The following is a 25,671-nucleotide window of genomic DNA, read 5'->3' on the forward strand; positions in this document are numbered from 1 at the left end:
AGAAACTTAAAGAACTGGTTTGGGTGGTGGATTCTTAGGTGAGTTTATTGATCTCATATTGTAGCTCTGACTCAATCCCCACCCCCAGCCCAAGCCGGAACAAGACATAAGAATGTCTCCTCTGTGGCTCCAAAATGGACTTTCTCAGGAAATCTGGGGTGAGAGAAAAATTGCTCCCCTTTGGCCACATTTCAAAATTCCTCCCACGTTCCAGTCACCCCCGCCCCCACCTCCCACATACATGGGACGTTTCATACCACACGGTGGGAAGTAGAAGGAAGATATTATCAGTCCATAAAAGTGCATGATCTCGGGGGACAAGGACTCACTCTGTCTGTCTTGTTTGACACTATATTTCCAGGGCTACAACAGTGCCTAGCACATAGTGAGCACTCAGATTATACTTGTTGAATGAATGAATGAATGAATGGGAAAACAGGAGAAGTCAATGATCTCGGCTTCTAACTTACAAATGTTTGTCTTCAGAACCTCTATAATTTCTTTGTGGGCACAGGGATCTTGTGATTTCATCCAGCCATAAGCACTGAAGGATCTAGGTCCTACTAGACCTGTCAGGATCAATGGGATTTCAGATTTCTCTCATATGTAACATATGCAGCATTGATCAATCAGATGCCCTCATTGTGTACAAGGGCTTCACACGATGGTATCAATGTGCTATGGTTGGGGTTATCAGTTAATATTAGTTTCTACCTCATGACCTATTATGGCCACTCAAGCTCCAGCCATCATGTTTTATTCCAGCCAACAGAGGGCAGGAAGAAGGACTGAAGAAGGGTGTGCCCCTCTTTTATTTTTTTTTATGTTAAGTTATTAAGAATATTTATTTTTGGACCATTATCATTTTTTGTCCACATTTTATAAATTTCCTACAATGAATGTGTGGGTGTGCCCCTCTTTTAAAGAGACTTTCCAGGGACTTCTCTGGTGGCCCATCCAGTGGTTAAAACTCCGAGCTTCCACTGCAGGGGGCACGGGTTCGATCCCTGGTCAGGGAACTAAGATGTTATATGCCGCACGGCATGGCCAAAAATAAATTAAAAAAATAATAATAATAAATAAAGAGACTTTCCAGAAGTTACCTATGATTCTTCTCCTTACATCCCATTAGCCAGAACTTAGTCACACAGCCACAGCTAATTTCAGGGGAGGAAGTCTTTATTTCACGTGACCGGGTAACCAGCTAAAACTCAGGGGTTCTATTACAAAGGAAGAAGTGGGGAACATATTGGGGGAGACTGTTAACACTCTGGGGGAGGTGGTTTAACCTGGAAAGTCTTACAAAACCAGAGAAACTTCTCTCTACTCACAACCCCACTCACTGCTCTCATCTGTGGCGCGGTGGTCACCAGCCCAGTCCCACGTGAGAGTGGAGGGGTCTGCACAGTGGTGAGAAAGCATAGCTGCTGGAGTCAGATGGCCACAGGTTCAAGTATGTCTCTGGACCTCTCCTTTCTTCCCTTTCTGAAGCGAAGAAAACAATGCCCATTGTGTAAAGTTATGGTGGGATTTCCTGGGAAATCCCTGGGACAGACTTGTTGCCCATGAATGGTGCTTTTTTTTTTTTTTCTTTTGCAGTTCGAGGGCCTCTCACTGTTGTGGCCTCTCCCGTTGTGGAGCACAGGCTCCGGATGCGCAGGCTCAGCGGCCATGGCTCACGGGCCCAGCCGCTCCGTGGCATGTGGGATCTCCCCGGACCGGGGCACGAACCCGTGTCCCCTGCATTGGCAGGTGGACTCTCAACCACTGTGCCACCAGGGAAGCCCCCATGAATGGTGCTTTTTTAAAAAATTGTGGTAAAAAAAACCTATACAATTTACCCTTTTAACCATTTGTAGTGTACAGCACAGAAGTGTTAACTATACGCAAATTGTCGTGCAACAGATTTCTAAGACTTTTTCATCCTGCAAAACTAAAACACTGCACCTGTTGAAGAGCAAGCCCCCTGTTCCCTCCCCCTCCAGCACCTGGCAACCATCATTCTACTCTCTAAGAGTTCCACTGCTTTAGATGCCTCACATCAGTAGACTTGGACATCATTTGTCTTTTGGGACTGGCTTATTTCACTTAGCATAATGTCCTCAAGCTTCATCCATGTTGTAGCCTATGGCAGGATTTCGTTCCTTTTTTTAAACTGAATCATATTCTGTTGTATGGATATGCCATATTTTCTTTATCCACATATTCTTTTTTTTTTTTTTGGCTGCGTTTGGGTCTTCGTTGCTGCGCACAGGCTTTTCTCTAGATGTGGTGAGCGGGGGCGCTACTCTTCGTTGCGGTGCGTGGGCTTCTCATTGCAGTGGCTTCTCTTGTTGCAGAGCACGGGCTCTAGGCACGTGGGCTCAGGAGTTGTGGCTCGCGAGCTCTAGAGCACAGGCTCAGTAGTTGTGGTGCATGGGCTTAGTTGCTCCGCGGCATGTGGGATCTTCCCGGACCGGGGCTCAAACCCATGTCCCCTGCATTGGCAGGCGGATTCTTATCCACGGTGCCACCAGGGAAGTCCAATCCACCTATTCTTCATCCAGTGGATGTTTAGGTTGCTTCCGTCTCTGAGCTATTGTGGCTAATGCTGCAAGAATGGTGCTTCTTATTAGAGACTAGTTAGTATCAGAGACTAGTTCTCTTCTTTCTTTCATTACCCTTTGGTGGGGTGCTTCATGGTTTGTTTTTTTCTTTTCCTGTGTGTAAATAATTGTTAGGTTAAACATCTTAGATGGAAACAAGGTGGATGAATCTGGGAGTTTTATAGATACTGCATATCAATTAGAGGGAAAGGGAAAAGGTGCCTCAGGACATTTACAGAGTACAGATTCTCTTTAGGCGGCCCATTTGAATAGATAAGAGGAGCTTCAGGGCTGTCACATTGTTGAATCCTAGAGCCACTAAAATTCTAGACTCCAGATGTTTACTTACAAGAAAGGTGCAGAACCATTGTCCAGTTCTGACTGAAGCCATCCACCCATGAATCCTAAATCTTGACCCCAAGGATCAAAGGCCTCGAGCAGCAGTAAGGAAGAAAGACCACCTAACACAAACGTGTGGTTCTCTCATTGAGAAGTAACTTATCAGGCAAAACCCTAGCTGACAATAACTATGAGAAGCTGTGCCTTGGTATTCCTTCCTCCAGTGGTTTCGTTAGGAGACACAGAAAATAAGAATAACATCAGTGTCATCATTATAAAAGAAAATCTTTACCCAAATATGGATGTCGCACACTTTGAATCAAAAGCATTTGTTATGCATTTATAGGCATAGATGGTATCAGAGAAGCATGGACTGAATCAGCTTCCCCAAGAGCTTCCGAGTAGCTGGAGTGAGAAGGCAAACCCTCATGAACGTGGTGACATTGGCTGGGAAAAGCAGAGAACACTACTGGGGGGAGGGGAGGATGTGGTTTGCACTGAACTTAGAAGAATGACAGCATTTAAATAAGTGGACAGGGTTCAGAAAGGTATTGTTTTCTTTTGTTTTGATTTAGCCAATATGTACTGAGGGCCAACTTGGTAGGAGCCAGGCTCCATGCTTGAAGCTGAGGATAATGAAGAAAAGACATAGTCACTGCCTTCCAGGAGGTTTTCAAAACTATTTCATCAGGGGAGCAGATTTTTCTCATGAGGCCCACACTGCCCTGGCCTCACCCTCTGAAGGGGCCCAGAGGCACCTCCAGGACACCCAGTCCCTACAAAGCACAGCTAGATGAGCAGGGGTTGGGGATACAGGGCTGACAGTCTGGCTGTGGCAGCAGAAGGGGAGTTGGCTCTGACGCTGTACCCTGGAGCTGGCCACCAGTCAGGCACCTTGTGTCCACAGTGAGGCCATCCTCCAGAACCTTGCTCGCCCATCTCACCCACCTGGCTGTTGCCATGCATTTTCTGCTCAGCCCCTGACCCTTGGCCCGTGGGACTGGTATTTGGTCTCCCATTGTGGGACTCCTTCAGACTCTGGCTCTTTAGTTGATTTAGGACAGAAGACGAGGAAGGAGTGCTTGTGGGGTTTCCAAGAGGAAACGCTCAGCAATAAGCAGGCTCTTCAAACCTGAGACGGTGAGCTGGGGAGTCACCCACATGGAGGTGGGGTAGGGTAGGAGATGCACCGGGATCCTGTGCAAATGGCAGAATCTGGTTTGAATAGCATTGCTAGCCTGCCCAGCTGGGTGACCCTGAGCAAATCATTTCTGAGAGGCTGCTTTTCTTCATTTGCAAATCTGGCAAAACAATACCAAGTCACAGGATTATTGCTAAGTTTCATTGAAATACTGAAAATGAAGCCCGGGGTGGGGCACATGATAAAAGCCCGAGTGAAAGGGGCTTAAGCGAGGGAGAGGAGTGGGGAGCTTCACAAGAGCCCTTGGAGTGTGGAGAGGGAAGAACAGAAGGCCAACAGCTGAACCAGAGTGTGCCCTTAACTCTGTACAGCCAATCTCCCCGGTCACTCAAGGAGAAATGGAATGGAATGGGGGAGGGGGCTGGGCGGCCAGACTGTCGCTCGGGGATGACGGATGAGCGAGCGTATTCCATGGCTTGTTATTAGTGCCGACTGGCTCTGAGATTCTTCCCCTGGGGGAGTGTTCCCTGCTCCTCCTGCTTGGGAGGCCATCCTCAGGGCTTGGGGCTGGGGCTGGGTGTAAAGTTTGCCCTGAAACTCTGGCACAGACTTCCAGTGGCTGGTGTGCGTGTGCTTTTGTACGTGGGTGTGAATGCAAGTATATGTGTATATTTGTGACTCTGGTATGCATGCATGCATGTGCACATATGTACATTTGTGTGTACTTACACATACCCATATGAGTGTGCATGTGTGCTGAGTTGCTAGTCAGGACATGGTTAAATATGTGATGAGAAGAATACATAAAATGCTAGATTTTTGTTGGGTTCACTTGAAGGGGACTTTCAGTTTGAAGAAGTCACTTGACTGGTAGGCAGCCCATGTCCTGAGGGAGGAAATAACAGATATGACCATGCCCCTTCCTGAGGTCCCTGGTAGCCAAAGCAGGTCAGGATGCAAGAGGTGTCCTAATTTGCTTAAGGGTTTTTCTGGGGTAAGCGGAATTCACATTTCCCCAACATTTCTTCTTAAGAGTCAAGATTGTGGAGAGATTTGGGGAACGAGTGAGTATAATTTCAACCAAGGCTTAGGACAGAGAATAACAGTAAGGTCTCTAAAGTAAAATTTCCTTGAGAAAAGTGGAATCTAGGTTACTAAGCACTAGGGTCTACTCCCAACTCCACTATTCATCAGCTGTGCGACCATGAAGGAGTAGATTAATTGCTCTCTAAGGCTTCATTGTCCATTGACAAAAAGGGGATAATACTGGCATGGTGCTATCATATATTATGTAAATTTGAATTATGCAAATTTGAAAAATTGCAAATCCCTCTAAATTAAAAAAAAAGCATCACGTTTGCATGATTTCAAAATTGGTGTGTCAAGTTGTTTGTAGGCTGTTTACAACTATTACCCCATGACAGCAGCACTTGGGCTGGCGAAAGTAAATAACCACCATCAATGTTTCTGTCCTGAATCAAACTGTTTACGTGCATCATAACTTCTGATAGTGACCTTAATGACTGATGTGCTATTATTCTAATATTCAACATTATCATTTAAAATATTTTCTGTATCCTAGAATGATGTTGTCTTAGAGTTCATTAAGTGGTGGCATTAGCGCCAAAGAACACTCTCCAAAATCAATAACTTTGTAATGGAAGTTAGATATGATAAAACATTATGAAAAAGCCCAAGTAACTGTCATAACATGCCAAGAAGTTAGTTTAGGAGTGCCTACTCTGTGAAACGTGAGACTTTTACCCTCTCAGTCTTTTTTTTTTTTTTTTTTTTTTCTTTTTGCGGTATGTGGGCCTCTCACTGCTGTGGCCTCTCCCGTTGCGGAGCACAGGCTCCGGATGCGCAGGCCCAGCGGCCATGGCTCACGGGCCCAGCCGCTCCGCGGCATATGGGATCCTCCCAGACCGGGGCACGAACCCGTATCCCCTGCATCGGCAGGCGGACTCTTAACCACTTGCGCCACCAGGGAGGCCCCGTGAGACTTTTAGTGTTCAGTAAATAAAAAATAGCACAAAGGCAAAAATATTCTATAGTAGTTGAAGATTCCTTTCCCTACCTTTTACAATTATTCTTCTGGGAAATATAGTGTCGAATTATGTGAGTCTTGAATTATCCAGCGTCTTCGGTAACATATCTTTTTCATAAGGTGTGATCTCCTCTTAAATGAAATTATATACCCCAAGAAAATTTCTCAGCTTGGTAAATGCGTAATGCATATTAGGTAGTTTTTACAGTTATTCTTAATCCCAGCCCTAAGGGTTTTTAGGGACCAGGTGGATTCTGACACAGCATGTGGCTCAGGTCGGGAAGTCTTCTGGAATCCAGGTAGAACCTAAAGGTATTGAACTTTTGAAAACAGTGGCTGAATGAGTGTAAATTGTTAACTCTGGAATCAAAGTTTAAATCCCCGCAGTAGCTGTTTAAGAATCTGGAACAGATTATGTGTCCAAGAGGCTACACAGGACAAAGTTTCAACAGTGACACCATGTGGCAGCAAGGTCTAACTGCAATGCAACCCTAATCACACCTGAAGATTCTTTCTCTGAACACCCTCAACTAAATCCACCAGTGGAGCATTGAGTCATTGGGGATGGGAAGCAGATCACTGGAACTCTGCCTATCCCAGAGTGGGACTGCAGGGCAGGACGAGGAGGTGGGCATCTTAGATGTGTGTGTTTATGAGTGTATGGCCCTCTGTCTTCCTCACAAGTGACCCCAGTGAGTGGAGGAGCTGGGGGTTGTTAAGCATGCCAGTCACAGAGATAGCAGAAAAGGAAGGGTAAAATTACATGCAAGCAACATCACATTTCATGTAATAAGTTGTTTCTAATATTATAATGATACAGACAAAAAGTTCTTGATTCTTTAAGGAAAATCTCAGTCTAGCAAGCTGTTCGGGAAAGTTGCTGACTTCCTCTACCTATACATAAGACCCCTATGGTAGATTAGAAAAATAGCCACAGTTCTTCATGCCTCCTTATATGCAAAATGACTCTGCAGGTCTTTTCTTTAAGAGTGGACACGTTTCTGGAATTCCCTGGCAGTCCAGTGGTTAGGACTCTGTGCTTTCACTGCTGAGGGACTGGATTCAATCCCTGGTCAGGGAACTAAAATCCTGCAAGCTGCGCGGTACAGCCAAAAAAAAAAAAAAAAAGGTGGACACATTTCCCTGACGCTTTGAATCTAAGCTGGCCTGATGATTTGTTTTGGTCAATAGAATGAGGCAGAAGTGATGTTATATTACTTCCTAGCTTCACACTCAAGAGGCCTTGTGTGTTTCTGCCCACTTTCTTAGACCCCGGCAACCTCCAGCTGAATAAGACCAGACTAGCCTCCTGGAAAATGAGAGACCAAATGGAGCAGAGCGGGTGAGCGGATTCATTTCAGCCAAGCCCCAGCCATATGGAAGAGGCTGTACAAACCCAAAGCCAAACCTCATCAGACCTTCCAGCTGACACCTCCAGCTGACTGCAGCAGACACATAATCAAGGCCACCCTAAACCTGCCAGGCCCTCACAGACTCAGTGACTCATGAGCTAAATAAATGTTTATCGTTTTAAACAAACTAACCCCCTAAAAGGGACACGTGCCCTCTTACAAGAGAAGCCTCAGAACAGAAAATATTTAAATTCCCTTCACTCTCAGACTTTCTACTCTTTCCAGATGTAAAGGAATCTCCTCTTTCCCCCCACCTGGATGTGGTGATTCATTCATTCATTCATTCATTCACTTAATAGATTTTTTTTTTTAATGTAAGGCGCTTTGATAGGCGTGATGGGGCACATGGTACAGGGCATAAAAAACAGATCTGATTTTTTATTATCATTTTTAATTTTATTTATTTTTGGCTGCATTGGGTCTTCATTGCTGCATGCGGGCTTTCTCTAGTTGTGGCAAGCGGGGGCTACTCTTGGTTGCGGTGCGCGGGCTTCTCATTGCTGTGGCTTCTCTTGTTGTGGAGCACGGGCTCTAGGCACGGGCTCAGTAGTTGCGGCATGCAGGTTCTAGGGCACGTGGCCTTCAGTAGTTGTGGCTCACGGGCTTAGTTGCTCCATGGCATGTGGGATCTTCCCGGACTAGGGAGCAAACCCGTGTCTTGTGCATTGGCAGGCGATTCTTTTTTTTTTCTTTTTTAAAAATATTTATTTATTTTACTTATTTATTTTTGGCTGCATTAGGTCTTCGTTGCTGCACATGGGCTTTCTCTAGTTGTGGCGAGCAGGGGCTACTCTTTGTTGCGATGCGTGGGCTTCTCATTGCTTGGGGTGGCTTCTCTTGTTGGGGAGCACAGGCTCTAGGCACGTGGGCTTCAGTAGTTGTGGCATGCGGACTTAGTAGTTGTGGCTCACGGGCTCTAGAGTGCAGGCTCAGTAGCTGTGGCGCACAGGCTTAGTTGCTCCACGGCATGTGGGATCTTCCAGGACCAGGGCTCAAACCCGTGTCTTCTGTGTTGGCAGGCGGATTCTTAACCACTGCACCACCAGGGAAGTCCCAAATCTGATTTACAGTGTAGTTTGAGTAGAAAGGAAATAAACCTGGCCCAATAAGCCACCTCATACATTCGAATTCAGACAATGTGGGATCAATTTATAGATGCATGATATCTGGATAGTTACTTAATCTTTCTGAGTTTCCGCTTCCTTATCTCACAAACAGGAATAATACCTGGCTCTCAGCATGGTCAGGAGGGTTAAAAAATTTGTAAAGCTCTATGCCCAGGGGTCAGGATCACATTCTCCTTCAAATTTGGGGTTGGCACTGAGCACCATCTTTATCACATCAGGATCTCCCCCAAGGAGGGGGGAATCTTCCTGAATTTGAGAGGTGACTGCTTTCAACAGTTCCTCACATAAGACTCAGCCGAAGTCCAGCCCCCCAGACAGGAATTTGGCATCCCTCCAGCAGCCTGAGAAATTGACTGAGAAGGGAAGGACACACAGAGATCACTCTGCAAATCAAGCCTGATGTGAGCAGTCTCTCCACGTCCACCAAACTACAAATCAAGTTTGGGTGATTCTTATTTGGCTCTCAGCCTTGGCTGGGAGACTGAGCTGCAGGGAAGGCCTCTGGCTGGGGACCTGCCATTCTAAGGTTTTGCCCCAGAAACAGTCCACACGGGGAGCCAGGTCCTGAAGCACAGTCTGAAGACGGGGAAGCAAGCAGTAGTAGATGAACGACAGGGCAGGGGATAAGCCATGAACACCCTCCATGTCTTCTTTCTTCCCCTCTCAGAAACCCCTGACCTCAACTGGAACATGCATAATCTAGAAAAAGCACACAGGAAGCTTGGGTCTTGACTTCCCTGGCTGTCCAGTGGTTAAGACTCTGCACTTCCAACGCAGGGGCACTGGTTCGATCTCTGGTCGGGGAACTAAGATCCCACATGCTGTGCGGCGCGGCCAAAAAAAAAAAAAAAAAAAAAAAAAGGAAGCTTGGGTCACCACCGATCCTGCACTTCAGCCCTGATCTTGGCACCCCTCCCAGGCCATAGAGAAGGAAACCAGCCCAAAGGGCAGAGAGCTGCAAGTGTGGCTGCAGTATCCAGCTAGGTCAGTTACTGCATTGCCCTCCCATGCCTGCTTCTCCTTTTCACCAGGGTATGTGAGAGGGGTACAGAGAAGCCAGATTCTATAGAAGTCCCTATGGTGAGAGCTGCAGTGATGTAAGCATATATCCTAATGGCTCTGATGGCCTTAAGGAAAACACTCCCCCCACAGAAACATTTCAGGCAGGACTACTTTGACCTAAATTGAGACACTATTAGAAAATTAAATCAGATACCTGATAAATGTCTGTGGACTGATGGCTGAATCCCTATGTGTCGTCCTGGGAGAGTAGTCATACCTCTGGGCTGTTTGTGTCTTGGGAACCTGAATGTCTGAGGGCGTGAGAGAGCTGGGAGGTGAGGGGCAAGCGGGGGGTAAGTGGCAGGGGGCGAGGACCACCAGACCTGCAGCTGAAGGGCTAAAGCCAGAAATCAGTCAGCATGTTTGGGTTGACAACATTGTAACAAGGAGAGGGGAAGGATGGGAGAGGAGAGAGGTATAGTGGCCGGGGCGGTGGGGGAGAAATGGAGGCAAAGAAAGGAATAGAGACAGGAGATTGAGACAAAAAGACAGGATGAGAAGGAAGAAGACGGCAAAGAGGGAAATAGAAGGGCTAAGAGCTGGAGCATCACTGAGTCTCGGAGTAGAAGCTGGAAATGAGGAAAAAACTTTTCTTTGTTTTTGGCCACGCTGTCTGGCATGTGGGATCTTAGTTCCCTGACCAGGGATCAAACCCGCATCCCCTGCAGTGGAAGCGTGGAGTCTTAACCACTGGACCACCGGGGAAGGCCCCCAGGAAAACTTATTAAGAAATATCTCCAGAGACTAAAAAAAATGCTCTGTGTTAAAAATCTATCTTCCTGGGGCTTCCCTGGTGGCGCAGTGGTTGAGAATCCGCCTGCTAATGCAGGGGACACGGGTTCGAGCCCCGGTCTGGGAGGATCCCACATGCCGCGGAGCAACTAGGCCCGTGAGCCACGGCCGCTGAGCCTGCGCGTTTGAAGCCTCTGCTCCGCAACGAGAGGCCGTGTTAGTGAGAGGCCCGCATACTGCGATGAAGAGTGGCCCCCGCTTGCCACAACTAGAGAAAGCCCTCGCACAGAAACAAAGACCCAACACAGCACAAATAAATAAATAAATTAATAAACTCCTACCCCCAACATCTAAAAAAAAAAAAAAAAAATCTATCTTCCTATCTGTCTCCCCCATCAAGCTATAGGTTTTGTTTTTTTTAAAATTTATTTATTTTTGCCTGTGTCAGGTCTTTGTTGCAGCACACGGGATCTTCGTTGCAGCATGTGGGCTCTTTAGTTGCAGCAGGTGGGCTCTTAGTTGCAGCATGTGGGCTCTTGGTTGCGGCATGCATGTGGGATGTAGTTCCCCGACCAGGCATTGAACCTGGGCCCCCCGCATTGGGAGCATGGAGTCTTACCCACTGGATCACCAAGGAAGTCCCAAGCGATAGGCTTTAAAGGCAGGCATTAGGTTTAAGTCATCTTTATATCCTCTGTGCTTAGCATAGTGCCAGACACATGCTAGGTGCTCAATCAGTTGGTTGAATAAATAAAATATGAAGAAAAGGCAGGACTTGAAGATAGAAGGGCAGGGCTTCCCTGGTGGTGCAGTGGTTGAGAGTCCACCTGCCGATGCAGGGGACGCGGGTTCGTGCCCCGGTCCGGGAAGATCCCACATGCCGCGGAGCAGCTGGGCCCGTGAGCCGCGGCCGCTGAGCCTGCGCGTCCGGAGCCTGTGCTCTGCAACGGGAGAGGCCACAACAGTGAGAGGCCTGCGTACAGCAAAAAAAAAAAAAAAAAAAAAAAAAAAAAAAAAAGAGAGAAGGGCAGAGACATAGAAGACAGTGGGTTTGAGCTTAGACTTCAGAGTCATAAGGATGTGCTTTCAAATCCCAGTTCTGCCAGCTAACTGCAGGACTTTGAGCAAGGCAGCCTTTCCGAGTTTAGAGTTTACCATCTAAAGTTGTTGTGAGGATTAAATGTTTGCAAAGCTCTTAGCAGATGGCCTGTGTAAGTTCCCAACAATGTTAGCTACTGTTATTACTGTTGTCACAGTTGTTGCAAACAAATAAGCGAGATAGGGGCTGTGATAAACGGATTGCATGAAAAGCCCCCAGTTAATGACTCTGCCCTGCCACTTTGTAGTGCCTTTCCACTCTAACTCTGGGTCTGGCCATGTGACTTGCTTTGGCTGATGGGACAATGGTAAACGTGATGCAAGCAGAGGTGCAGGGTGTGAAAAAGACTGCCTATCTTTGACTCCGTACTTGGAACTCTGCCACTGCAGGCTAGCACTGCTGGAAGGATGCCGGAGACATGCAGAGGACAGCCAAGGTGTTCCAGCTGAGGCCATCGTAGATCAGTCATCCCCAACCAACCCACCAACTATTACAGATGTATGAGCGAGCCCAGGGAAGGTCAGCCAGGTCCATCCCAGAGCAGCAAGACCACTCAGCCCTAACCCCCAGACTTATGTGAAATAATAAATAGTTGCTATTTTAAGCCACTAAGTTTGGAGTGACTTGTAACAGCAATAGCTAGCCGATACAGGGGCCTCGGAAGCCCTAGTCCTCTAAAATTGAAAGGCAAATGAGAGAGGAAGTCATGGTCTGCCAGGTTTTATTTGTAGAGTCTGCGGTATTTGTACCAGAGAAAGCTGCAAAAAGTGCTTTGGAGAGTCACAGGGAAGGGATGATAGAAGCAGGTCCCCTCACCAGACCCCACGGGAGCCCTTCAGGTGAAAGGCGGACCAGAGATGCGAGGCAGCTGGGGACAAGTCCAGGCAGGCAGCAGCAGGGCTGCAACTAGAAGAGCTGAGGCCAGAGGGGTCGGGCTTGCCCTGGTCGGCCTCCTGCAGATCTCAGGTGCTAGGGTCATATATCCGCCCCATGAAGACCGGGAACTTGTGCTGCTGGTCCCAGAGCACAAAGAGGAAGGGCTGCTGCACTTCAAAGACCAGCAAACTGCGGGCCACAGAGATAGCAGAGGCTGCAGCCGCCTCCACCCCGCTCTCCGTCAGCTCCAGTATGGACTGGTGCTGCATCGCAGAAAGCTGCAGATCCGGGTCCTCTGTCAGCCCGCACAGGTTGATGTCGTAGGTAAAGTCAAAGAATTCTAGGGCATAACCAGAGAAAAACAATAAGTCAAAGACCAGCACGATTGTACAACACGGGGAATATAGCCAATGTTTCATAGTAACTGTAAATGGAAAGTAACCTTTAAAAATTGTACAAAAGGGACTTCCTTGGTGGTGCAGTGGTTAAGAATCCACCTGCCAATGCAGGGGACATGGGTTCGAGCCCTGGTCCGGGAAGATCCCACATGCTGCAGAGCAACTAAGCCTGTGCGCCACAACTACTGAGACCATACACCACAACTACTGAAGCCCGCACACTCTAGGGCCCATGTGCTGCAACTACTGAGTCCGCGCATCTAGAGCCCATGTTCCGCAACAAGAGGAGTCACTGCGATGAGAAACCCGCACGCCGCAATGAAGAGTAGCCCCCCACTCGCTGCAACCAAAGAAAGCCCGTGTGCAGCAATGAAAACGCAACGCAGCCAAAAAAATAAAAATAAAATTGTATAAAAATTTTAAAAGTTAAATTAAAAAATAATTAATTTAAAATATTTTTTAAAATACTGCAACTAAAAAAAAACCCAGCACAAAACCCTCAGCTGTTGGAGACGTTTGTCCTGAATTTTCTGGGTTTGTCCCAAGTTCCAATACCCTCTTTCTCCTCCTCCTCGTTGTTTATCAAATTATAATCGCATTATAATGTGCCTTCCGGGCCAGTTCATGGGATCCTCTAACAGTGGGCCCATCTTCACTCTAACCACCACTTTCTCTCAAGTGGTGAGAAGCCCTGCCCCCAACCCCCCAAAACCCTGAAACGTGATGCCATTGCTTCCTTATCCACAAGGACCTTGGAAGTGAGGTAATGTATCGGAAAGAGGACATACGTTCTCAAATGAGGTCACATACAAGGGTGTGATGTCATATACTAGGAAACAAGATCATCTATTAGGAAGTCAAGTTTTATAACAGAAAATGAAGTGATATATTTGGACATGACATCAAAGATCAGGAAGTGAGGTCTAAGGTTAGGAAACGGAGTATCTGTTGACTCCCCTAAACTCAGAAGCCTCCAGACCCTTTTAGTAGAGAGCTTCTTGCCTGTACCATGGGGTGGCTGAGTTTTATGACATGTCTCTGAGGGAGGAGCATCCACTCCCACCTCGGTGACCTGTTCCCAGTGTCTATGTCACAAGGGACTGCAATGGAAACAGTTGGGAGGGCTGTAGACCTGTATTGGGGTTCCGGCTCACTTCTAACCAGCTTAAGGGACCTTGAGTAAGTCATGCAAACTTTCTGAGTCTCAGCTTCCTCCACGATCCAGTGGGATAATCAGAGGATTGAGGGGCAACCTGAGATTAAGGATGAGAGGGTTAATGGAATTTCAAGGCCCGCCCTCCACCCACAGCCCACCGTCACAACCTCTTCTCCTCTGATGGCCTAGGATCAGTCTTGCCAGGGCTCACCCAGCAAGTCCTGGTTGCTCTTTACTTTGATGCGAGGCATCACCAGGTGAGTAGGATGGAACCTGGCCGACTCCAGCTTCCTCATGACGGCCTTGAAGACAGGGGGGCTGAGAGCCTGCTCCACGTCTTCGAGACGGTGTTTCAAGGTCTGGGGCACTAGGATCACAAAGCTCAGGTTGTGGGACAGCTGCAGACGGCCCACCTGGAGAGTAAGACACGCACATTGTCAGTCTTCCTACCTCAGCTCTCTCCTGGCTCCTACCCTCTCCTACTCGAGGCTGGTCTTCAGTCCGCTGCTACAGTCTGTACTATTTCAACAAGCAGCAGCCAGAACTAGGCTCCCAGGCTTTGCCATGAGATGAGGATGCCAGCTGGGTGAACAGATCTGGTCTAACCCTGTGCTGGCGAGAGGCAGAGGAATGAGCACGAGGTTTTTGTTTTGTTTGTTTTGTTTTGTTTTGTTTTGCAGTACTCAGGCCTCTCACTGCTGTGGCCTCTCCTGTTGCGGAGCACAGGCTCCAGACGCGCAGGCCCAGCGGCCATGGCTCACGGGCCCAGTCGCTCCGCGGCATGTGGGATCTTCCCGGACTGGGGCACGAACCCGTGTCCCCTGCATCGGCAGGCGGACTCTCAACCACTGCGCCACCAGGGAAGCCCGAGCACGAGTTTCGATCACACAGGCTGAGGATCACATCCTGACTCTACTGCTGATTAACTACGCACTACAGGCAAGCAATCTGATCTCTCTGAGCCCAGTTCCTTTCAAGTATGTTGTGCATAAAGCATATAATGTACATAATGTACCACCACAGTCATCAGGTTCGTCCTTTTAAAGACTGTTGATGGCTTTTCACTGCCTACGAGATTAAGTATAAACTCTTGGTCTGGCATTCAAGATTGGGTACAAGCTGATCCTAGCCTACCTTTTCAGCTAGTTTGCCACTAGAAGGACTTACAACTGATGGCCAGATAAAAGTATGAGAGAAATGCAGGACCCACAAGTCCAATACAGGGGTATTCGCAACTCAGGGCAAATTTGCCCCCCAGTGGACATCTGGCAACGTTTGGAGCTGGCAGAACAGGAGCTCACAGTGCTACTGGCATCTAGTGGGTAGAAGCCAGGATGCTGCTAAAGCCTACAGTGCCAGGGACAGCATCTTACAATGAAGAATCATCGAACCCAAAATGTCAATAGTGCCAGGACTGAGAAACTAATAGGATATAAGAGACTATTACTGAAATGGCATTATGGTTGAGGTTGAGAGATTGAAAAGAATAATCTAGAATGCAGAATTCAATTGGGCAATGTAAAAATTAACTGAAAACAATCAATTGTTGGAATTGAAAAAATGGTCCAGAAGAAGCAGGTTGTACACTGATTTATCACCTGAAGAGCATGGACATGGGGATCCCTGTTGACAGAGGCTCTAGATAGGGTACACTCATCTGGCAGTACACACCCTTCATGTCCTGTGTACAGACCTTGCCTCTGTGACCAAAAAATTACCACTCTGTGGTCTTGAATTTTCAAGCCAACAACCTCAGCGTACCTGAGTTGGTAAACCTAAGCCCCTTCATTGGGTAAATACTCTTTAAATCCCAGGAAAATTTAGAATGAAGTAAGGGAATAACAAAATAAGCCAACTCTGTAGTATTAACACCAGGTGATAAGTTCAGAGCAATCTGTGTTTGTTATTTAAAATAGCGTTTATAATTTTTAAGAGCATCAGACATGCTAGTTTTATGCTTTTGAACAAAAAGGTGTGGGGTGATTTCATTTGGTTTAAGAATGATGTTGAGATGTTGACTGAAAGTTGATTTACTCTTCAGGTTGAATTTTCAATTCACAAGTGGGCTTTAGGTGCTAGCAAGATATGGCCAAGCAGGGCTGTAATTCTGTTCTGTCAGGTATCTGACATGCTAAAAGAGAAAATCAAGTATATCAAATGTATGAAGTATTTATAAAGTATATACATAAGCTCAAAATGCTTAGGGGAATATTAATTAACCATATTTGTAAATGAAACAAATGGTTTAAAGGAGTTTAATCTGTTCAAAATGACTTAATTGAAGAACAAATGAAACTTAGTGTTTTATATAAATATTATGATTAATAATGTAGCAAATTCAGCTAAAAATTTAAAGGCTTAAGTAAAAGTTTGATTTTGAATTTATAACATGAATATATTAAATTAAGTATTTGTTTAAAACCCACAAAACTGTAAAGAGTGAGTGGGGTTTTTTTGCATAAAACTCCTTCTTTGCCATTAGAAAACCCTCACATTGGGGCTTCCCTGGTGGCACAGTGGTTGAGAATCTTCCTGCCAATGCAGGGGACATGGGTTCGAGCCCTGGTCCAGGAAGATCCCACATGCCGCGGAGCAACTAGGCCCGTGAGCCACAACTACTGAGCCTGCGCTCTAGAGCCCGTGCTCTGCAACAAGAGAGGCCACGATAGAGGCCCGCGCACCGCGATGAAGAGTGGCCCCCGCTTGCCGCAACTAGAGAAAACCCTCGTACAGAAATGAAGACCCAACACAGCCAAAAATAAATAAATAAATTAATTAATTAAAAAAAAAAAAACCCAAAACAAAAAAACTCTCACATTGATATTCTCCCCCATATACTCTGAGTTAGAGTGATGCCCTGAACCGGCCATATATATTCACTCTTCTCTGCCTTATGCACGTATTCTGGTTCTGTTAAATCGTTGGGAACGTTCAAAGCCATTGGATAGGGACGGATGGATGGAAGGGTAGAAAAGTGCATGAATGGTTAAGAGTGGTCAAAAGAACCCACCTCTGTGACGTCTTCCTAGCCATTCATACTAAAGGAGTTGCTCCCTTTAGCATCTTCCATTGAATTCATTCATTTATTCAGCAAACATAATGAGCACTTATTATATGTGGTATTGTTCTAGGCCCTCAGATATAGTAGGAAAAAAAGAGGTAAGGTCTCTGATCCCAAGGAAAGAGACAGTATCTCAGGGAGATAGATAATACTGCAATCAAATAAGCAAGTAAACAACATAATTCAGATAGTGATAAGTACCATGGATATAATAAAACAGGATGATGTTACAGGGTGAGGAGGAAGCTACTTTAAGGAGGGGGAAGGCCTCTCCACCAAGGTGGCCTTTTAGCTGATACCAGACGAACAGAAGGAACAAGTTACATGAAAATCTGAGTGAAGAGGGTCCAGGCAGAGGGAAAAGCTAGGGAAAGGTCCCAAGGTGGAAACAAGCCTGGCATGTTCCAGAACAGAGCCTATATTTCTCAGCCTGGTACCAAGTCACCATTGTTTTCTGTCTCATAGTTCTGTGTCTTGCTGTCCTAACAAGGCAGAAATATCTGGTCATTGGGCATGAGAGAGTTTACTAACTAGAATCTTCTGGGCTCCATGTTCTCTCTTCCCTCCTCATCCACTGAAATCATACTGTTCAATTTCTGCTAAGGAACTTAAGCCATTTAACACATGCACACACATGCACTTACCACATACAGGAACGCATGGATATACCTAGACATGTGTACACATACAGATGCATGCTGTACACAGGTACACACACAGAGGACTTACTAAGCCAGCAGGGCCTACTGGTGGGTTGATTGGAAAGAGAAACAGAGGCACAGAATAGGAACACGACTCACTTTTTGCCACTCAATGCAGTAGAGATGCATGAAGAAATTTTAGAATCCTGCTTTCCAACCTCAAATATATAATGCCTGCCTCAGGCAAGGCTGGAGAGGGGGAGAAGGAGAAAAGATAGGGTGGAAATAGAGTCAGAAGCAGTAGAAATGATGAATTAAGGGTAAGGCTATGCCCCACATGGATGGAGCCACAGCAGGAAAGAAGTCAGGATACGCAAGAGGCTCTGAAACAGGAGTGCGAAGGGCCAAGAACTTACCTTGGCCTTCAAAGTCGGGTCTGTGAAATGGGCCACAGGGTACTTCTTGCTATTCATCATGGGTACTTTTATCACAGAGGATCTGCTGTAAAAGGCCTTCATATTTGTTCTGCTGTGGTTAAATGTTGTCTTCCACTTGGCTAGAGGGAAGAGTGGGGGAAGGGTTACTCTAATGCAGGTGGGGAGAGGATGAAGCAGAGTTAAAGGTTCTGTTAGCAAGGGGTGGGGCAGGTACCATGGGATCCAGTCATGGAACTTGGGGTTGAGCGGGTTTTAAGCCAGGAGGAGAAGGAGGCACTCAGGACTGGAAGACACCCTGGTCCAGGGCCCCCTTACCACTCAGGTAGATAGCGTTGAGGAGAACAAGGCGGAAGTCGTCGGGCAGGCTGTCTAGCAGTTGCCTGATCTTGTGGTTGGTCTTCTTGGCCACCCAGGCGTTGATGAACTCCAAGTTGACTTTACTGTCATTTGCCAGGGCTTTGGGGCTGTTGCCATACAGGCTCCAAGAGGCATTCACAAAGGTGTCCCTTATAGCCAGGTCTGGCAGCGGAAGCAGGTTGAGAGAGGGAGGCATGAGATCCCAGAACATTCTCTCCCCTTCCAAGAGCAGGCTTGGAGAGGGAGCTTGTTTCCCATCATTCTTTCTGCTCCAATGAACATGGTATGTCGGAGCAGGGGTCCAGCCCACTCCTCTTACAGATGTGCTCAGCGAGACCCAGAGAAGGCAAATCCTGAGCTAAGAGCAGGAGAACTCATCCTAGGCTTTAACTGTCTCTATTTGCCATGGGACCACGGCTTGGCAAGGTAACTCTTTGAGATCTTAACTTCCATTTGCCTGTATTTTTCCCTCTTTTCTTCCCTTAATTCAACAGGAAACAGACTCTGCTTTTCAGCCTCACTGGAGGGTGTGTGACAAGACTTCCTGGGTTTTGCTCTCCAAAGCCCAGGTCCACTAAACAGAAAAAGTGTTTGAAAGAGAAATTTTTCCTGGACTAAATAGATAATAGTGAAGGCAGCTGTATTTTCCACCAACCTAGCAAGACAGAGGATAAATCTGATTTATAGCAAATAAGTAAATGCAACATTTCTTGAATCCCTCTAAGTCATATTTTTACCAATCTCTAAAAAGAGGGTTTTTGGTTTTTTTTTTTAGATAATGGTGTGATAGGTGAGTTTTCTTTCTTTCTTTTTTCTTTCCTATATGTTCTCAGGTTTTTTTTTCCTGTTTGTTGTTTTTTTTTTTTTGGCCACGCTGAGCGGCATGCGGGATCTTAGTTCCCCGACCAGGGATCAAAACCATGCCCCCTGCAGTGGAAGCACAGAGTCCTAACCACTGGACCACCAGGGAATTCCAATATTTTCTCAGTTTTCTACAATGAATGAGTATTGCTTTTATAGTAAAAAAATAAAAGGGAAATTTTTTTCCTTATTCAAAGAGGAAAATCACACTAAATCTGTAATTTTTAAGCTCAGCAGAACTGAGGTTTCAAATATAGTCATGTCTGAAGCCCACAATACAAAAGGGCTCTGGTTGAGGCTGGTGGGAGTTCAAAGCCCACCTGGCTTCATCTCCCTCTCACAGGAAGTGACACCTCACTTCCCACTCAGCCTCCCTGACTCCCCACTCCCACCAGGACTCCTGCAGCAGCTCTGCAGAACCCTAGGGCTCTGGGGAGCAAAATTTGAAAGAACTGCATTAGGTCATTTTGGAAGCTTATTGCTCTGATTACCTACCTAATAATGTAATATACATAAATGACAACAAAGTCACATAATGCAAAAGTACAAAGAACAGGAGTCCCAAGACCCCCCTGACCCAGATTAACAAACTTTTCTTTTCGGCCTTGCAGCTTGCATGATCTTAGTTCCCCAACCAGGGATTGAACCTGTGCCCACAGCAGTGGAAGACCAGAGTCTTAACTACTGGACCACCAGGGAACCCGGGAACCCCCAGATTGACAGGCATTTTTTGTCTATTTTATGTCTAAAGCTTTCCAGCCCTCTCTATTACTGAATGCAGAAGGCTATTCTTTTTTTTTTTTTAAAGAAGATGTTGGGGGTAGGAGTTTATTAATTAATTTATTTATTTTTGCTGTGTTGGGTCTTCATTTCTGTGCGAGGGCTTTCTCTAGTTGTGGCAAGCGGGGGCCACTCTTCATCGTGGCAGAAGGCTATTCTTACTTTAGATGGAGTTGATGAATGCAGATGACTTGTCCAAGGTCTCACCAGGGGACCTATCCAGCTCCCAGGAGCCACCTGATATTTCTGAGGCCCCAACCTGCTATGCATTCCGTCCCCCTGTTCTAGTTCTAACATTCCCTCTGTCCTCTCTTTTCCCAGTGCTGGGTCTCCATCAAAATCCTGAGGACCCAGCTCAACACCTGCCATCCTTCCCTGGGGAACTCACCTGGGCTGTGGAAGATTTGAGAGACTGTGGTAAAGCCTTTGGACGTGAAGGCCTTCAGGGCCTGGTGGACACAGGTAAAGTCTTTGGGGTAAGAGAGGAGTCGCTCCAGGCTTTCCTTGGTTTCTCCTCTAGCCCCTACAACAAACAGCAGAGACGAGGGGCAACTGCAGGAGGAGTGGAAAACCACCGTTGGGGACCAGGGTTGAGGGACCAGGCTGCACTGGGGGGAATCCCATATCATCAGAGCCAGAAGTGTTTTGGAAGATAATACATGTCAGAAAGAGAAGGGTGGGGGAATTATGAATAATCACAGGATTTTCTAGGGCTTTGAATACTTTCTTCCTCCGTTTTCCTACCTAATTTTAATACCACTCATCATCCAAAGCCTGGTCCAATCGCTGCCTGTTCCGCATGACCTATTATTTAGTTGGTTCAGGTTTACAAAGGTTCACCTTATAGGCAGGGACACTAGATCATGGTTAAGAAGAGACATCAGGAAATCGTAAAAGAGGATGCATGTTCAATACCCTTTCCGTTTTTCATTATTGAATACTTATTGTACACAACTTCTGTGCAGTAATAGATAAAATGTATCGAGCACTTACTTCATTCCAGGCTTCATAAGTGCTTCTCCCATATTATCTCATTGAATCTTCACCATAACCCTTTTATGTAAGGACAGTTCCTATCCCCGTTACACAGATGAGAAAACTGAGGTTTAAGAGAGTAAGTAATCTACTCATTTTAAGATCACAGAGTTAACAACTGGAGGATGGAGAAAAGATTCAAGCCATATCTTTTGGGCAATAAAAAAATTAACTGAAACCAATCAGTTGAAATGTGCCTCCCAGGGGACATTTGGCCACATGTGGAGACATTTTGGTTGTCATAACTGGGGGGTGGGCTGCTACTGGCATCCAGTGGGTACAGGCTAGGGATGTTAGGATTCTGGGACTACAGAAGAAAGGTTCTTACGTGCTCACTGCACTGTCTCTAGTAGCCTTCCTGGAATTCCCCCTTGGAGTGACAGCTGTTTCCACTGCTGTAGCACTTTGTTGGTGCCATTCCTAGGGTAATTACCCCAGGGGACTTGATTGTGGTCTCTCAGGAAAGCAGAGGAATTAACATTTTTTGACCTCCTACCACATCAGGCACTGGGCTATCTGCTTAATTTTTTTTAGGTCACTACAACCATTTCCATTTTACACAGAAGGACTCAGGCTCAGAGAAGTTAAGTGATCTGCCCAAGGTTACACAGCTAAGAAGCAGCATTATCATGATTCTACTCTACATCTCTCTCTTATTGTTTATCTTCCTTATGGCCTTACCTTGAACCATGATTGGTGGCTCGGACCTTATTTAATATGTTCTTGTATAGTCCATAGGATTTTTTTTTTTTTTTTTTGCGGTATGCGGGCCTCTCACTGCTGTGGCCTCCCCCGTTGCGGAGCACAGGCTCCGGACGCGCAGGCTCCGGACGCGCAGGCCCAGCGGCCATGGCTCACGGGCCCAGCCGCTCCGCGGCATATGGGATCCTCCCAGACCGGGGCACGAACCCGTATCCCCTGCATCGGCAGGCGGACTCTCAACCACTTGCGCCACCAGGGAGGCCCTAGTCCATAGGATTTTATAAGCAATAGTGCCTATTACATCATTGTTAAATGAAAGTTCCAGAATAAAAAGATTCCCCTCCCTCACCCCCAGTGTAGCCCATTTTTACAGCTTCCTTCCAGAGGCATAGATAGCTGTGTATGTGTCTGGATATGTACCCCCCTCATGGGAACATCTAATACATAACCTGGAGAGAACTCAGTCAGGTTCTTACCGAGCAGGACTTGAGTGAGGAGGCTGGCGATGCTGAACGGGGAAAAGACAATGTTGGTCTCCTCCTTCTTTATTACTGAGAAAGTGTGGTAGAGATCCAGGGAGAAATCTGTCAAAGCCTCCCCCAGCACGGCCTCTGCTGAATGACTCTCCAAGTCAGAGCAGGAGGTGACAAGCGCTGGGCAGAAGGGCTTAGTAGTGGCCTGGGTAGTTGGTTGGATGGGTTGAGTGGTGGACTGGTTGAAGGGCTGGGTGGTATTGACTGTTTCGATGGTCAAGTTGGTTTTCAGCAGCGTGGAAGAGCCCTCGGTGTCTTGAATGGATACATTGTTGGGAATATCTCCTTTTGGGATATCTCCTTCACTTTCCCCTCCTTGTAAGCTCTCTGGATCCACAGGGCTGATACCAATCAGATTTGAGGAGGCTCTATCCTGTGGTTCAAGAGACTTTCTTTCTTTCTTTTATTATGAGGCACAGTCCCCTTCAAACACTCAAAGCAGGAAGAGAAGGTGGGCTACCAGAGAATTATTCCTGGGGAAGCCTGGTAGCAGAGGGGCCTGCCCTGGAGCCACCACCAGTAATTCCTTCAGAGAAAGCGTATATTTTCCCATTTCATTGGTAAAAGAAACTGATGCTGAGACAAATTAAGTAATTAGCCCAGGGTCTCAAGGGAAGCGGAAGGAAAAACTAGGAGTCAAACTTGGGTCTCTGATTCCAGATCCTTGATCACTACCACATCATCTGATACATCTCAAAGGGCACTGCTGTCAACTTCACACACACACACTGAATGCACGCGCCAAAGTTAAGCACCCACCTGTGTCCTGGGCTCATCCCTTATCCCTGACCTCCCAGACCACGGGGGAGAGCCTAGGTCTCGGCAGCCCAACCTCCATTCCGCAGCTCAGTTTTCCTCAACAACCCCTTGCTTTTAATATCGCAAAATGCTGTCCATCTCCTTCCCCTCTTTGATCCTTCTGCTTTATTCTCCACTTCGTAAATCAGGACAGGTAGCCTCGCAGAAGTGACTGGCTCAAGGCCACCGCAGCTGGTACCGTAGCAAGTCAGGATTAGACCCTGCGTGGGTCTGAATCCCCGCTCTTCCCATGCTCTGCACGAACTCCGGCGCTAGGATCACACTTGCTGAGCCCAAGAGGCGCTCTCCTCATTCTCCGGAGCCTGAAGGGTTAATCCTCGGCCCCCCTCCCCTCCCCCACCTCTCGAAGAGGTCACTCACCCCAGCCAGCAGCAGCAGCAGGAGGGTCAGCGAGGTCAGCCTGGAGGCCATCTGGGCGGCGACGTCAGCCCAGACCTGCAGAGCCAGCCACCGTCGGTGCCAGCTCCGAGCCTCGGGCCTAGGGGGCCTCCACCCCGCCCCGCCCCGCCCCGCCCCACCCCGGGGCCCGCCCCCATTCCATTCGCGGCCCTAACCCCTCTCAGCGAATTCCGTCCCCTCCCTCCTCCGTGCGGAGGCCACCTTCTCCCTGGCTCCTCCCCCTGTTTTGTTTTCCCCAAACCGCTTCCCTTTCCCGGCACCGGCTGGCCCTTCCTTTCCCCCCAGGCCCGGGTCTCCGTCCATCTGTTCCATCCAGAGGGTCCTGCTTTAGCTAAACAATGAGGCCAGGGGCCCTGCCAGGAGGGGAGGTCCAGAGGGGGCTGGGCACGACAGCCCTGGGGGAGGAGATGGAGGGGAAGGAGGGGGAGGCAGAGGTCTTAAGAGGAAGCAAGCAAACAGACACTGCAGAGATAAAGGGGAGGGGGCGGGGCACTGGGGAGGAAAAGGAGATGAGGGTGAGGAGACCTCCTTCTCCCAACACCCTCCTCCCCAGCACCAAACCTGCTCCAAACTCCCGGTCACTGGGCAGCTTCAGGGCAGACTAAGTGGAGAGTCCCACAGCGTCGGGGCGGGGTGTGGGGGGGTGGTGGGGGTGGTGGTGTGGGGGGGCGGGTGTTCGGTCTTAGCTATTGGCTGGCCCAGGACATTGCCCAATTACAAATTAAGGCTGATTGATCGCTGGTGTGATTTCCCGTAAATCAGGATGGGACGGATACTGATTCGTAAGCCAGGCCGGGAATTTAGCCCAAAACCCCTTGGGAGCCGGGGGTGGGGACACTTGGGTGCAGCGCTCAGCCGTACACAGCCAAGCCTCCTCCTGCATCTTTATGGGTCATGATAGAAACAGCACAGACACAAAATGTGCTCCACAGTTCACAAGCAGCCAGCTTTCCCGGAATTGCTCATCTCAGTGGATCCTCAAAGTAACCCTTTGGAAATAGGCCCGATTGTGCCCATTTAATAGTTAAGAGCCTTACAGCACTTAAATGGCTGGCTCACTTGGAGAGCCCTCACTTGAAAATAAGGCTGGACTGGACCTCCTGAGGTCCTAACCTCACCTCGCCTCTCCTCCATAGGTGTTCTGCTTCTCCTCTTGGAAACCCGGAGTTAGTGGTTCTTCCATTCTGTAACAGACAAGGAATCTGAAGCACCCAGTCTAGCGAGCATTCACCTTAAGTGAAAAACACAAAGCTGGGCTATATGTGTTGAGGGTGGGAGAGAGTGGCCTGGGAGCCAACAGACCTGGCTGTGAGACCTGGCTTGCTGTGTGACCCTGGCAAGTTGCTTTCCCTCTCAGCACCTAGCTCCCCTCTCATGGTTGCCAGATAAAATACAGGAAGCCCAGTTAAATTTGAATTTCAGGTAAACGAGAAAAAGTTTATTTGGAAATATGCCCCCCGCAATATGGGGCCTACTTATACTCAAAAAAATAGTTTTTGGTCTTTTATCTGAAATCCAGATTTAACTAGACATTCTGTATCTTATTTGCTAAATCTGGCAACCCTACCTCTGCAAAACAAGGTGGTCTCTGATGACCTGATACAGCTCTGATGTTCTGTGATCACCTCACTGCTGGGCCTGTCCTATTTGGCACATTCTGGAAAGTTGGCTGCTAGCGCCAGAATTGCTACCTCTAAGGGGTTGACCAAGGACAGAAACGAGAGAGAATATTTGTGTGGCTCCTTGGAGGGGGGAGGGGTGTCTTCGGAAAAGACAAAGACACCAGCTTTGCAGGTACTTCATTCCCTGCAACCACTGGGGAACCTCCAAAGTCATGGGGAAGTTCTTTCACATCAGTGCCATGGTTGAAACAGCTGTGCACACAATGCCACTTCTCCATTCCCAGGGCCCAAGGTGGGGCCTTCGAACTTGTGGTTCAGCCAAACAAAAAGAAGATGATGGAAGTCAACCTCATTCATCCTTTCATTAATTCTCATGACACCAATGAAGTGGGTGCTAATATTAATCCCACCTGAAATCAAATTTTTAAAATATGAGACTCAGCAGAAATT

At 47.4% G+C, this 25,671-nt stretch overlaps 1 protein-coding gene across 2 annotated transcripts; it reads right to left on the minus strand.

Moving 5' to 3' along the window:
- Positions 1-12,257: 12,257 nt before the first annotated feature.
- On the minus strand, positions 12,258-24,233 carry SERPING1 (serpin family G member 1). 2 transcript variants are annotated; one of them, XM_060103972.1, is made up of 8 exons: positions 24,161-24,233; positions 23,561-23,635; positions 22,325-22,754; positions 20,500-20,634; positions 18,429-18,632; positions 18,093-18,232; positions 14,186-14,387; positions 12,258-12,760 (listed from the first exon to the last, which is right to left on the minus strand). In XM_060103972.1, exons 2-8 carry the CDS (start codon positions 23,609-23,611, stop codon positions 12,507-12,509), a joined length of 1,416 nt encoding a protein of 471 aa, XP_059959955.1. In that variant the 5' UTR covers positions 23,612-23,635; positions 24,161-24,233; the 3' UTR covers positions 12,258-12,506. The 2 variants fall into 2 exon arrangements, with proteins under 2 accessions (XP_059959955.1, XP_059959954.1); XM_060103971.1 differs by lacking the exon at positions 24,161-24,233 and having other exon boundaries at positions 23,561-23,689.
- Between the last annotated feature and the right edge of the window lie 1,438 nt (positions 24,234-25,671).

Source organism: Mesoplodon densirostris, chromosome 7 (genome assembly GCF_025265405.1).
Source record: "Mesoplodon densirostris isolate mMesDen1 chromosome 7, mMesDen1 primary haplotype, whole genome shotgun sequence".
Lineage (NCBI taxonomy): Eukaryota > Metazoa > Chordata > Mammalia > Artiodactyla > Ziphiidae > Mesoplodon > Mesoplodon densirostris.

Excerpts from the sequence above, each read along its gene's own strand:
- SERPING1 (XM_060103972.1), bottom strand. The coding sequence starts at position 23,611 with ATGGCCTCCAGGCTGACCTCGCTGACCCTCCTGCTGCTGCTGCTGGCT. Across the intron at positions 22,755-23,560 it reads TGCTGCTGCTGCTGGCTGGG|GATAGAGCCTCCTCAAATCT; the intron begins GTGAGTGACCTC and ends CTTGAACCACAG. Across the intron at positions 20,635-22,324 it reads CCTCACTCAAGTCCTGCTCG|GGGCTAGAGGAGAAACCAAG; the intron begins GTAAGAACCTGA and ends TGTTTGTTGTAG.